General features: G+C 38.5%; 1 protein-coding gene across 9 annotated transcripts in view; it reads left to right on the forward strand.

Annotated features, from left to right (window-relative positions):
• Positions 1-13,192, forward strand: part of PPP2R2C (protein phosphatase 2 regulatory subunit Bgamma) — a 189,129-nt gene that overhangs the window by 53,913 nt on the left and 122,024 nt on the right. The window contains exon 1 of one of the 9 annotated variants that reach the window (XM_064711748.1): positions 1,630-2,196. The exons of 4 other annotated variants lie outside the window; for them this stretch is intronic. Coding sequence is in view for 2 of the 5 variants with exons in the window: in XM_064711747.1 (XP_064567817.1) it covers positions 2,127-2,196 (70 nt within the window). In the remaining 3 variants the exon portion in view is untranslated. Of the gene's footprint in view, positions 1-1,629; positions 2,197-13,192 lie in introns of those variants that run through there. 4 more of the 9 variants (XM_064711747.1, XM_064711750.1, XM_064711751.1 and 1 more) reach the window with 4 other exon arrangements.

A 13,192-nucleotide genomic window follows, 5' to 3' on the forward strand; every position in this document is an offset into this window, starting at 1 on the left:
AGACTGGTGTAACTATTAAATAGTTGAGAGTAAACTGTTGCAGTCTTTGCCAAGGACTTTGGCAGAGTTGGGATTTTGTGTGCACTGTGTTATGCTCATAGACCCCTTTGCCTTTGGAGAAACAAATCCAAGGTAAGAACATAATATGTCAGGGAAGGGCAAAATAAATCATCACATAGATTAGAACCATGTTGTCCAAACTAAAGATCAGCATTTGCAAGGCCTCCTTCCTCTGTTCTGAGGAGGACAGGGCAGATACTGGAGAGCGGTGAGTACTGCCACAGTAGTGACTGCAGCTCTAAATGCAGAAATAACATTCCTAGTATTGTAAAATGTGTTCTGTACAGGTGCAAGTACAGAATAACTTCTCTTACTTTCCCACCTGCTCAAATGCAAAGGTTTTACAATATTGTTAGGCTGGAGATGGTTCTGCTTTGTTTTGCTTTATTACTGAGAAAAAGATGAAGGTCATTCTGTTGCTATTCTTCTTTCCCTTCCAGCCTTGCTTAATCCTGAAATTAGATGTTTATTCCTGAGCAGGTTTTTATGTAGTTCTTTACTTTTTTCAAAGTCACGTGCCAGTTTGTAGGAATAGCAGGGTACTTGAATTTTCCTTCAAGAACTGTATGTCCTAGGTCATTAGAAAGAAAGAAAAACAAATACCAAAAAAAAAAGATAAAAATTGATTCACTGTTACACAAAATACTGTAGTAATGGTGAAAACTGAATTGTACTTTCCATATTCAATTCCAGGGCCTAAAGCACAAGATTCTCTCTCTGTTGGTTTTGTGGTTGTGCACACTCTTATCATGCTGTAGTGGTGGTTTTGGTATACAGCCATTTGCTTTCTCTTCAAATATTTAAACTTCAGTGGTGCTTACCTTTTCTGAATACATATTTTCTGCAGCAAACAGTTTGTGGTTTCTTGAATAGATACCAAAAGCTACAGGAAACTGTTTGTCTGTTCACTTGAAAGAATTTTGCTGTAATATAAACCATTAAGCATTTGGAATAAAGCTTTCTTTTATAATGCAAGTGAGTAATATTCCTCTTGTACTTATTTTCATATTTCTGCATATATGCATTTCAACACTGCTTTTCCAAGGTGATGGGATAATGAACTGAGAGAGTAGCAGGTTTAAGAAAACCAATGACCTGCAAACATTCCCTTTGTCCAGCTTTTCTTTCCTGTACAGGGAAGCCAGAGAGGTGGTTCTTAAATACTTTGTAATTTTACATTTATCTACAAAACTGGGGGTAAAAAAAGATGAGTAACAGCTATTTTATCTTATGTCCTCTGAACGGTTGCCTTGCCTCTGACGAATCCTTTTGCACAGGCAGATATTTGGCAGTTTCGGTAATATTTATAGAGGCTGACATTGAACGACTGTTGCTCTTGCTGCAGATGTCAGTGAGACTAGCACAAAACCGCGGCCCCATCTCCGTGTGCAGTACGTGTCCATGCAAACGCCTTTAATCAGCTTGAAGTTTCTTCTCCCTCATCCCCTCCCTCAGCTCTTCTCCTTGCCCATCTCCGCGGCGGAGGAGCTGAAATAATTACCTGCAGTGTCATTTTTCACTTTGCTCCATGCAGATGCGGTGCGGTTGGGCCGCGGGCGGGGAGGGGCCAGGGTGATGCAGCACGGGCGTGTGACAGCGGCGCGGCCCGGCTCGGCACGGCTCGGCTCGGCTGCAGGCGGCTCGGCTCGGCTCGGCTCGGCTGCGGGCGGCTCCCGCTGCTGCAGCCGCTGCGGGGCCACTCGTGCTCGGAGTACCTGCGACACAACTGGGCTATTCTTTAACTGTGCGAGAAGTATTCCCTTCACGCAAGCTCCCTGCTGGCTTTCTGCATCCGTAATTTCTCGGAGCCGTTCTTTCCCTCCTTCTTCTTTTTCCCTTTCTCCCCCCTTTTTTCCTTCTTCTATTTTTTTTTTTCTCTTTTCCCGCTCGTTGTTCGCCCCCTCCCAATGTGTGCTGCCTCAATAGCCCTCATTATGCTGTGCTCAGTGGCCCGGTGTGTTCCCCGCCTCTGCTAGGCAGTGGCAGCATGGATGGTGCTCTTGTGACGACCTCTGCTGATGCTATCAGTCCACTGCGGATAGGCATGCTGAGTAATCCTGCTGTAAATGGGCGAGGACACGGACACACGGAAAATTAACCACAGCTTTCTGCGAGACCACAACTATGTGACTGAAGGTAACATAAATATTGTCATTTTTCTCTTCTTGAATTGCATATTCTATGCTGGGAATGCACTGTCATGTTTGGAGATGCAAGCTGTTCCTTTTTTTTTTTTTTTTGCTTTTTTAAACGGGGGGATTTCAGGGCGTTTTTTCTGTGGGATGTAGCAACAGAATCTGTCTGAATTTGCTGAATCCCGAAGACATTCTGTCATGCTACAGCAGTGTATGAAAGTACACGGGCTGGAGAAGGTCTTGCATTGTGCTGAGTTTCTGCTAGTGAGGTGTGCAGCACCTGGCATTGAATGCTCAGTAGCTGCAATGTAGAAGATTGGAAGCACTTCATTACTAAAAAAAAAAAAAAAAAAAAGGTTTGAGAGCACCAAAGTAAGAGAAATAATCTGTAAAGTTAACTGTTTGCTGGTGTAATGAAGGTTATGCATCTCATTTTGGTAATTATATCCTGAGCATTACAGACATTGCTCAGTTGATTGTTCTCTAGAGAACTGTATACATTTAGAAGGCATTTAGAAGGGATATGTAAGCATCATCTTTTGAAATGCTGCTGCTTGCTTTCTGTTCCTTGTGCAAGGTACATGAGAAAAGAAAAGACACCTTCATTTTAAATCATTCAGTGACTTGTAGGTTGTTACATTAAAAGGAATTTTCCTGCAGGTGACATACCTTAAATGCTGAGAGAATTTACCTTGAGAATGTGAAATGGTTGGGTCAGGTACTGGTCTGTATTTCCTTGCCAGAAAGTTGGTTTAAGAGTAGGCCATTTTAAGATTGATTGAACAGGAGAAATGTGTTTGTAGGTGCTTGACTTTGCAAATATATCTGTATGTGCAGTTTTAACAGCACTTTTCAGCAGCAGAAATAGTAACTCACTGTAGGCTTATATAATAGGAACATACTTAACATCAGGGTCAGCCAATACTCCTTGAGACACAGTCTCCAGATTCTGTTGTCATTTGATCAATGCTCAGTCACTTAATACTCCCATGCTGCATCCTGAAACGTGATCAGCTGATGCTCTCTTGATTATTGATGATTTGAATTGTTTTAGATTGGAGAAAACAGTAGGATGATTTTTGTCGTGCCAGGACCACAAGGCAGATTTTTCAGAAGAAAAATTAAAAATGCTGTATACTGTAACTGTTACCAGTGACTGGTGTAATTGCTTGCTAATCTTGCCTCTAGGACATTCTTTGCACTCTGGTTCATGTTTTGGTGCATTTTCAAATTTGTTTTGAAGTTTTGTTTCTTTTTGTTTTCAGAATGATGATTTATGTTTTGAGATGTGGTCACCTGTTTGAAGGAACTTTGTTTAAATTTGTAAATTCATGCCTTGGATTCTGCAAAATGCTCAGTATAATTACTGCAGTGTACTTGATACATGGTGAATTTCAGATGTGCAGCAATGTTAAAAATTGAATTTTCAAGTCTCTTGTTTTGTGATCTGAGGAAAATAATTAATGGTGGATTTTTCAAACACATATTCTTCTTTTATATGTCATGACTATATGTCCTATTCTAAAAATTAGATGGAGATTTTTAGTAGTTTTTGTGACTGCTGGGACAAGTGTTAGATTTTTCTAATGTTTTATCTTCACTTGATACTTGCATCATAATGACTGGATGTTCTTCTGTCATTGCATATGGAGGGGCTTGTCTGAAATGGGTAAAAATACAATTTGAATATCAATGCTGACCTGTTTTATATTTTTCCTGTGATCAGAAGTCATCATGAAATATGTTGGCATCTGTTCTTGAAATCTTCAGTAGCAAAATATTAGTTTTTCATCTCTGACTAGTGTAATTCTTGTTGGGAATGCAGAGTTTGTCAGGTGTAATAGAATTCTTCACAGCTGTTATTTCTGACATTGCCACACCTTTTAAAAGCTCTTGGAAATCATGAGGGAATGGATTTATCTGTGAAATTTTTCCAAGGAGACCTTCAGATGCTCAAAGAGGAGCATCACGAATTTTAATTTCTCATTGATACACTTAGTTAAAAATGCATAATGAATACATTAGTTAAACTGCTGCTTTAAATGTGCTTTGTTTGTTCTTCTGTGGGATTTTGTATTTTTTTGTTTAAAGATTTGGTTCCTTGAAAGAACTTTAAGACTTCTCAACTGTAAAGGCGTGCAGTCCTTTCACAGGCCTTGTATTTGGTCCTGGACATATTAAGTGCAGTATGTAGCAACAATGGAAAGGCAATAATGTGTTACCTTGTTATACTTCTTTGGGGTCCAATCCAAGTTTTTCTTTGACTTTTGTAATCCACCATTTAAAATGAAGAAATGCTTTATGTGGTGTCCAGTGTGTTACAGAAGTTACAATTCCTTGTTGTTCGTGAATAATCAAAATTTTATCTCATTTTCACAGTTTTAAAGTCTTGGTAAGTGGTGTCCTCTGTCCTTGCTATTCCATGCAGCAGACTACATTAATTTACTAAAGGAGGTATTTCTAACCCTTATATGTACTTTCTTCCTGTAGCTATTCACTGAGGAAAGTAAAGCCAGCAATAAATCATGAAGATGTAGGTTAACTATAGCATTGCTTTACTTCTCTACCTGGTTTACTTTTTCAGTGATTTATAAAATCCCAGACAGTCAGATGACATATGAATTCAGGGTATAGGAAAGCTGTGAGCCAAATCTGATTTGCTCTGCTCTTGCTTGTGGACTGAAGGTGTTCCTAACAAAACTGCTTGCTTGAGCAAAGTCAAATTTCATCTCTTTGATAGGTCATTATTTTCTGACATTGGGATTATCTGTAACAAATTTGGCTTTACCTTGACTATGGAGAATTGAATTGGTTTTTAAATCTCAGCAAATTTTTGATTTGTTGTTATACTGTAACTATTATACTATAATAGGCATTATAGGCACACATATGACAACAGTGACTACCTGGCCCTGTTTCTCCTCTTGCATGTGCACAACTACAATGTGGCATTAAAGCAAGCAGAACATGAATAATTTTGTCATTTAAAGTCTTTAAAATTATGTTATGGTTGCACAATGGAAAAAGGTGATTTAATTCCAACTGCAATATACAGCAAATTTTTCAATGATCACTTTCAAAAGTAGCTTTTGAAGCAAACTGCTTTAATTGGAGTTGTTTGTGTGAGGAAAATAGAAAAGATCTGGTATGGCTTGTAAAGAAAGAGAGAAACAATATCTGAGGCTTAGAAAAAATGAGCTGTGAGGAAAGATTGAACTTCTTTGCAAAGGTGGTGAAACACTGGGATATATTGCCTAGGGGAGCTTGAGTAATTTTTATCGCTGAAGTTTTTAAAAGCAGGTGACATAGATGTCTGTGAGAAATGACATGGGGATAGCTGAGCCTCCCGTGGGGCAGAGGAATGGACTAGATGACCTCTGAGATCTGTTCAGGCTTGTGATTCATTGCAGAGCTGTGTTTTATCTTAATTGCCTTTTGCACCACAGCTGTGGGAACCAGTTGCCCAGGAGGTGTTGGGTCAGTAAAATGTGTTATTTCCACAGCAACTGCAGGAGCACTGAGGAGAGAGGAGAGGCACGGGAAGAGAAGATGGGTTGGATGGGAGAAACATGATCCTTCATTACTGTACAGACAGAGTCTGTGGGGGAGAGAGCAAGAAAATTGTGATCTGGGGGAAGGGGGATAAAGGAGGCTTCTGTGCTTTAGAGGGCAGAGGATGTCCTTCAGTCCTAGAGTTCCCTTGGTGTTACCTGTGTGTAAGATTAATGGTAAAACTGACAGGACTGCTGATACACTTTGCTGTCATAGGGCCTTGGGATCAGCCCCACAGGATCTGATTCTGAGCAGTGAATTGCCTGGTGTGGTTGCTGTGCTCCTGGTAGGGACAAAAAGTTGCAGGAATCCATGGTGCCACTCCTACTCAACTGTTAGATTAATCCCATGACTCTGTATTTTACTGATTTAACAATTAACAGAAATAATGAGCAAAATTTGCTATTCTTGCCAAACTGTGTTAAAGGATGTGTTTTACCTCCATGATCCCTAATTTATTTGGAGAAATTCTTCTCTGGCAATGAAGACGTATTGCAGGTTGCATCCAGAAAAGTCTAGCTATGAATTGATCCCTGCCTTTTTATGGAGTATCTCTGTTTTGGGAAGGAATAAAAAGATGTTTATACATCCAGTTTCTGGAGAGACACCAGTCCCTCCCCTGGTCTAGGCCTGCAAATGCAAGTGGAGCCAGTGGAGTTGCACTGGTGCAGTGGGGCAGAAGGTGACCTGCACTATCTATACAATTATATGGCCAAATTGTTCCATTTGGTTCCATATGGCTTAACTTCTGTGAAAAAGTTAATCATGTTAATGGTGTATTAATACCCTAAAATATGATATTGAAGAATTATGAGAATTAGCAGCGCAGCACAAAATATATTGAATCATAAAATGAGAAATGTTTATTATAAAGGATAAAGGAACCCTTTTTTTCTTAATGATTGTAGAGAAAAGTCCTCTGTAGATAATAAAAACAGATTTGAGGGCTTTTCTTTTTTTTGCTTGAATGAAAAAAGTTAGTATCTCTCTTCTTCAGTAATCAAAAATAGAGGAAATTATCAATTTTCATCTGCCAAAAAGAAATTTATTTATGATCTTTTCTTTCATAAATATCTCAAATATAATTTGAATCAGACCTGAATACCTGAGGTATTAATTGGATGAATATAGCAAACAAGTAACACACTGCTGGCTCAGGCTCTCCATTGGTCATTCTAGTTCACTGATTTCTCCTTATTAAGAAAAGTACAAGAGGTAACTCTTCTTCTGAACCTCCAGCAATTCAGGATTTATGTTGTGAATATTGATGATTTTTTAATCTTTTTACAGAAATAATTTTGAAACAGTTTTAGAATTACCCTGGAAATTATTACTCATTCTTAGTGTAGTCGTAGTCACTTGTGTTATTTTTTTTTCCTTGAATTGAGGGTGAACAGGGGTAAACCTTGTCAAAGCATGACTTTGCCCCTTGTTAAACAGGATATGGTTATGTCTTTCTGTGCATGGATTTGGTTCTTTTATTCACAGTGATATTCAGATGAATGTTGTGAGTAGCCTTGAAGATTTGGATTAGTAAGGTTTATTCCATCCAAGTGATGTTGCTGACTTTGTAATCTTTATTCGTGCAGCTTAGTTGGGTGCAGCCACAGAGGCAGAGCTGGAGCATTGCTGCCACTCTGGCTTGCACTGCAGTCCTGTCCCTTTGCTCACTCACCCAAACCTGCAGCTGGATGTGGGGTTCAGCAACCAGGAAAACCAAAAACTTGGATCTGCACAGCACAGATATTTAAGGCAATGTCTGCACGGGTGACATGGACCTGCAATTCTCTAACAGCCAGAAAAGGCAGGATGGATTTAGCCAGAGTGAATTACACTGTCAGCTTGCCATGATGCAGCACCAGCTACACATTCAAAGTACTCCATTCATGCTACGTTTATTAGGCTCATAATATTGTTGTCTCTATTTTGCTTGCCAAATGTACTTGATGAAGAAATCATAAATCAGGATTGAGGTTAGGATGTTGATCCTAGGCTGGGATTTTGGAGTTTCTCAGTTTGCTGTTCCCAGCTTTCCTGAAGAGCAAAAGTGTGTTAGTGTTGACTTGTTACTACCTCCTCAGAAGACCTGCCTTTTCAAGGAGTTTTAAGGACTGGTTGTTCGACCATCCTAAGAGGGCACTTCAAGCCACTCTGAGCTGCAGGAGACGTTTCAAAGGTGTGCAGTTAACTGGGTTTGGCTCTTCATTTAATGTCATGTTCTCCACACAGCAGTTATTCACCAGTGTCACATGTACCCTTAAAGCTTTACCAAGTGTGATTAGGCTGGGCTGCAATCTTCCTGTTTGCCAAGGAATAAATCTCTGATGCTGGATCAGTGGTTTTGGTGGATTGCCCTTAGGCAATCTGATGGCAGCCTTGGCTCTCTCTGCATGCATATGTAATCAGCAGATGATCTTGCACTCACCATCTAAATAATAAATGTATTTGGTTGCTGTATAGTGCTAGAGGTCCTGGAGAAGTGAATAAGATGTATTAACAGAAGAAAAGGACCATGTGAAATATTAGCTAAAGCCAAGCTCCTTCCATGACAGTGACAACAAGGAGCTGAAAAAGAGGATAATTGCAGCACTCTGGAGCTTTTCCAGGTGCCAGCAGACTAGAAACATTATAAATAGAAATGTTTATAGAATATTTAACTATATAGCTGTTATATGCAATAGACTGAGCTACATATAAACCTTAAAACCAGAAGTTCAGGACATCAGCTCTGCAATGTGTATGTAAGATAACCATGGGCATAGAAATACAATCCATGGAAGCTCGATTTTTTCTAGTTGAAACTGACAGTTTAAAAGTATTGAATGATGTAAAAGTAAAGTGCAGGTAGAGTCAGTTCACTGTGGGAGAAGTTTATTTAGTGTATTTATCATTATGAAAACTGTACTTAGCAATATATTTTCTATATGCTTTCCATGTAAACCTTAGACATTTCAGCAATACATCATATATTTAAATGGTGAATTTAGAGAATGGTAGATGTTGCTCTTATCAGTTTAAAATATACAATATATACAATATTTATCTATACAATAACACTGAATATTTTTTAATGAAGAACTATCTTTTATTACAGCCATAAAAAGGTAATACATCCTTACTGTTTACCCTGTGTTACTACATCATTACTAGTTGTATCCTTGGAACTTCCCATCCACAGTTTATTTAATCACCATTGCAAGGCTTTGTCCCAAGGACTGTCTGCTTAGAGAACACAATTTTTTTGCTCAAAGTGTAATCTCAGTGTAGTTCAGGCTAATTTCCCTGTAGCCAGGGAAAGGTAATAATCTCAAAAAATTAGATAAAGTTAATATGGGCACTTTTGGGATTTTTTAAACAAGAAAGGGTTTTAAATTAACTTCTAGCCATGTTGAGGCACCTTCCTGATCAACTATTTCCAAGGTTCTCAGGTTAATGCTGAGTTTGCCCTTAGTCATGAGTGTGGTATATTTTACTTATTCCTGGTGAAAGTTCCCCAACTCTTTACCAAGAACAAAAGCCTCACTGAGCAAAGCAGCCTTCTATATGGTAGGAGAGTTCCTATTCTCAGGAGTGTTACCTGGCTGAAAAGCTCTTTTTCCTGTTTTATTATTGCTTCAAAGCAAATAAAAGCAGACTGTATTTTGCCAGTGAAAGACAAATACTAAAAATGTACATTAAGAAATTTGATTCCTAATAAAAACCTCAGCACAATATGCCATGCAGTTCAGTGACTTTTGTGAATTATTAATATGACAGGGTTTGGGATCTGTATTGTTAAATATAGCAGTGTTTGTCTCTCTCATATTCACTGATCCATCTGTTACAAAAAAAAGAAGAAAAGGATGCAAACATCTGTATTATAATGACATTTATGTGTTTTATGTAGAGTACAGAAAAAAGTAAAAGACTGAGGGTTGGTTTATTATTCTCCAGTTCAGTGCAAGTCTGATTAGAACTTAGTTACTGTTACCATACTTCTTCCTGTTTGCAGTGCTTTTGTTCCTGTGATTCTGGTGTTGCAAATAATCAGTGACTGTAAAAAATAACATCATTTGCGTAAATTTTGAGGCTGATGCTGCCTGTGGTAGTGCTGTTTGCATTAAAGATAACCATAACCTGCTCTGCCAGTTTGTAGTAGAAATAAAGATCATCTCAGTTGAATTAAATGATTGTTTATTTCATTATCTCAGATTTTAATGACTCCATATTTTTTCTCCTTATTCTAAGATGTTAAAAATAGAAACAAAAAAATAGTTTTCAAGCAACAAGCTGGTCACCAATTAGCAATAATTTATTTTTAGACTTTCATCCAGTTGTGTTGGACTGTTTGAGAGGTTTCAGTTTATGATAGAACCTGGCACAAAGTCTTCAATAAGTGTATAGCTGTAAATCAGAATCTGTTATTATTTCATAAATTATTTCTGATAGAATGTCTTTATTTCTACATTGTTCTGTGATAAAAATAAAATTTCAACTAATAACATCAATAATAATAATAATAAATCAGAAAAATTCAACAAATAGGCACAGTGGACTGGTGAGTGTAGGCCTGAATTGACTGCCAAGGTAGCACATGAGACTCTTCATTATGCTACATGTTAATTTGACACCCTGCTTGATTTGATCTCTGTTATTGCTGCATGCAGATCTGTGATATGGGAATAACCAGTACAAGATGAAGTCAGATGTGTATTCTATAGTCTTCTTTTGAATGGAAGATTTAGGTTAAGTATATTCTCTTTAATCAGCAGTGAAGATCAAAGTGGAATTCACATATGCAGCCTCTTTGAAATAGGTAGATGTGAATTATTACATCTTACAGAATTTCCTGGAATGCCTTACTAAGAGTGCAGTAAAGTCATATGGATGATGGTTATTTTCATTGCTCAGGTACAATATGAATAACATTTTGTGCATGTTGGTACACAAGAGTATGCTACACTCACAGAAGGTTTGTGGATCACTGCTACTGCATGTTTCTGGTGTGCCTGTGTTCCTTCCAGCTGCTCTGCTTGAAATGTGAATCTGGATGTCCTGGAATGGCCATGGAGAAGTTTCAGCCCTGGGAGGCAGTAGGAGCTGGTGTGTAGGGCACTGTCCTTCAAGTCCCAAATGATCACACACCTGTTGGTCGATGTGTGACGGGGCTGCTCAGGGCAGTGACACTTGTCTCTGACTGGGGCAGAACTTTCCTTCCACCATGGTGTGACAGCAGTGTCCTTGGACTTCTGATTTTCACCTGTGGTGGTGATGAGCTGCAGCTTTCTGAAAATCTGTTTCCTTGAACGTGGATTTTATTTTCCATGATTAAGCGTGGCCTTACTTGATAGAGTAGACATTTCTGTGCTTCCACATGCATTTAAAAAAATGAGGGAAACAGAGTACAGGCCTTCTGTGTTACTGTGCAAATGTTACAAAAGGTGCTAGTTTTAAAACAAACAAGTCGCATCTGTTAGCAGTTATGATGTTGCAAATTAGCCAATTATATTAAAACTTCAATATTTATGGCAAGAATTCATATTACATCCCATTAAAGGGTTTTAGTTGCCTTAACTTTGAACTGTGGTGCAGAAATTATTGCTGAATGTGATTTGTACAGAGTACAAATCAACACAAATCTTTGTTGTGTTGATTTTCCCCAGCTTTTTATGTTTAAAATTGCTTTATTGAAAATATCTTTTACTTTTTCCAACCTTTAAATTAATTTCAAGGCATTTAAAATCGAGGATTTGGTTTGAAATTGACATGGATGCCATTTTTGTCAGCAAATTGCCCATTCTCCAGAGGAATCTGTAGCCTAGGATGCCCATCTTTCCTTCCCTGCTGCTTTGGAGCCACTCCCATTGCATGGGAAGTATCAGAGCAGAGGGGAAGAGGCTCTGGTTAGCCCACCAGCCTCTTCAGAAAATGTCAGCAAGCTTGGCCTGGTTGACATTTGTTCCTTGCTGGCAGGGAGGGAACCACCACAGCTGCCTGCTCCTGAGAGCACAGGGGCCATGGTCAGTGCTGTCTTGTCCGGTGCAAATTTGGCACCAGAGTCCCATTGCTGCTCCCTGTGACCTGCTCAGTGGGCACCAGCTTGGTCAGCATGGTGAAGACTTCCAGAGGAGTGAAGCTTACTGCTGTGCTCCTTCAAAACCACCTTGTTAGGAGGCTTTTGCAGTATTTATGCACAGTAGAAGGAAGGGAGGAAATACAAACTATAAGTACACTAGAAAAATGTCTGACAGCTATCCCGGGAAATGGTAGTAATGTAGTAATGTTAAATGTGAAAGCAGAAATCTTTGATGCTTCTGCACTATAAATAATTACTAACAAAGGTGATTGCCAGTGTGGAGAGTTGTTTGCAGAGGGATTAATTTCTGATTGTTAAGTGTAAGTATATTTAGACAGAAAATTATTTTTGTTCCTGAAAGCCAGGGAGTTGTTGGTTGTAAATGGGAAGAATTAGCAGTCTGGATTCCACAGAGCAAACACCAGCCTGGTTATTACAGATGAGACTTGATGAATATAGTTATACTGAGGTTAGCACAGGAAACTATTCCTATATTTTGCATTTTAATGACTGAACCCAATCATTTTCTTTTTAGCAGCTGAATTTACACAGTTTTCTTGAAAACTCCTCATTTTGGCAGTCTTCTTTTCTGAAATGTTGCAAATATTTCAAAGCCTTTAATGAACCTCTTGCTAAGTCACCTTTGATCCAAAAATCTTCATTGAGAAATTTGTGCATATGGGCACAGACATAATCTAACACAAAAATAGAATCCAAATAATTGCAATTAAGGAAAAGAATAAAAGAGCTTGCCAGAGTCTCCTATATTTTGTCTTTAGAGTTTTTGCAGTCCAGATATTGGCTCCATAATCTGAGATTTTATTGTGTAAGTGAAACCCTGAAGGATTTTGCAAGGCAAGATATATTGGGGAAATAGTGCCAATTACCTGCATGTTTAAAATAAATACAAGTAACTAGAAGGGACTTGACTACATGTGACAGCAAGAGTTACCTAAACATTTTAACTAGGACATGCCATTATAGGTGGAACCTGCCACTAGGAGAGCTGCTGCACAGTCCAAGCAAACTTGAGCACAATTTTTTCGTATAAAAACAGTAACTTCACTACTTTACATATCCAAGGAAGGACAAGGAACGTGTTAAAATCTTGTCTTTTAGCTTATAAATGTTGGTTCTTGTGAGCTTATCTAAAGAGTAGTTTTTTTTCTTTTCCTTGTTTTTTGCCCCGCTGAGAAACCTTCTGATGGAACACAGAAAGATTTTCCTTTATTCAAAACCTGCTTTTATTAATGGAAGCATAAGCAGAGTTTATTGAAAGAGTTCAATAGTAACTCATCAGGCTAAAGTAGAGATGGGGTGAAACACCTGTTCATCATAATAGCTCTTAAGAGCAGTAGTCCAACAGATCCCTTTAACATTTCTACAAATA

The sequence above is a fragment of the Zonotrichia leucophrys genome, chromosome 4 (genome assembly GCF_028769735.1).
Source record: "Zonotrichia leucophrys gambelii isolate GWCS_2022_RI chromosome 4, RI_Zleu_2.0, whole genome shotgun sequence".
NCBI classification, from domain to species: Eukaryota; Metazoa; Chordata; class Aves; order Passeriformes; family Passerellidae; genus Zonotrichia; species Zonotrichia leucophrys.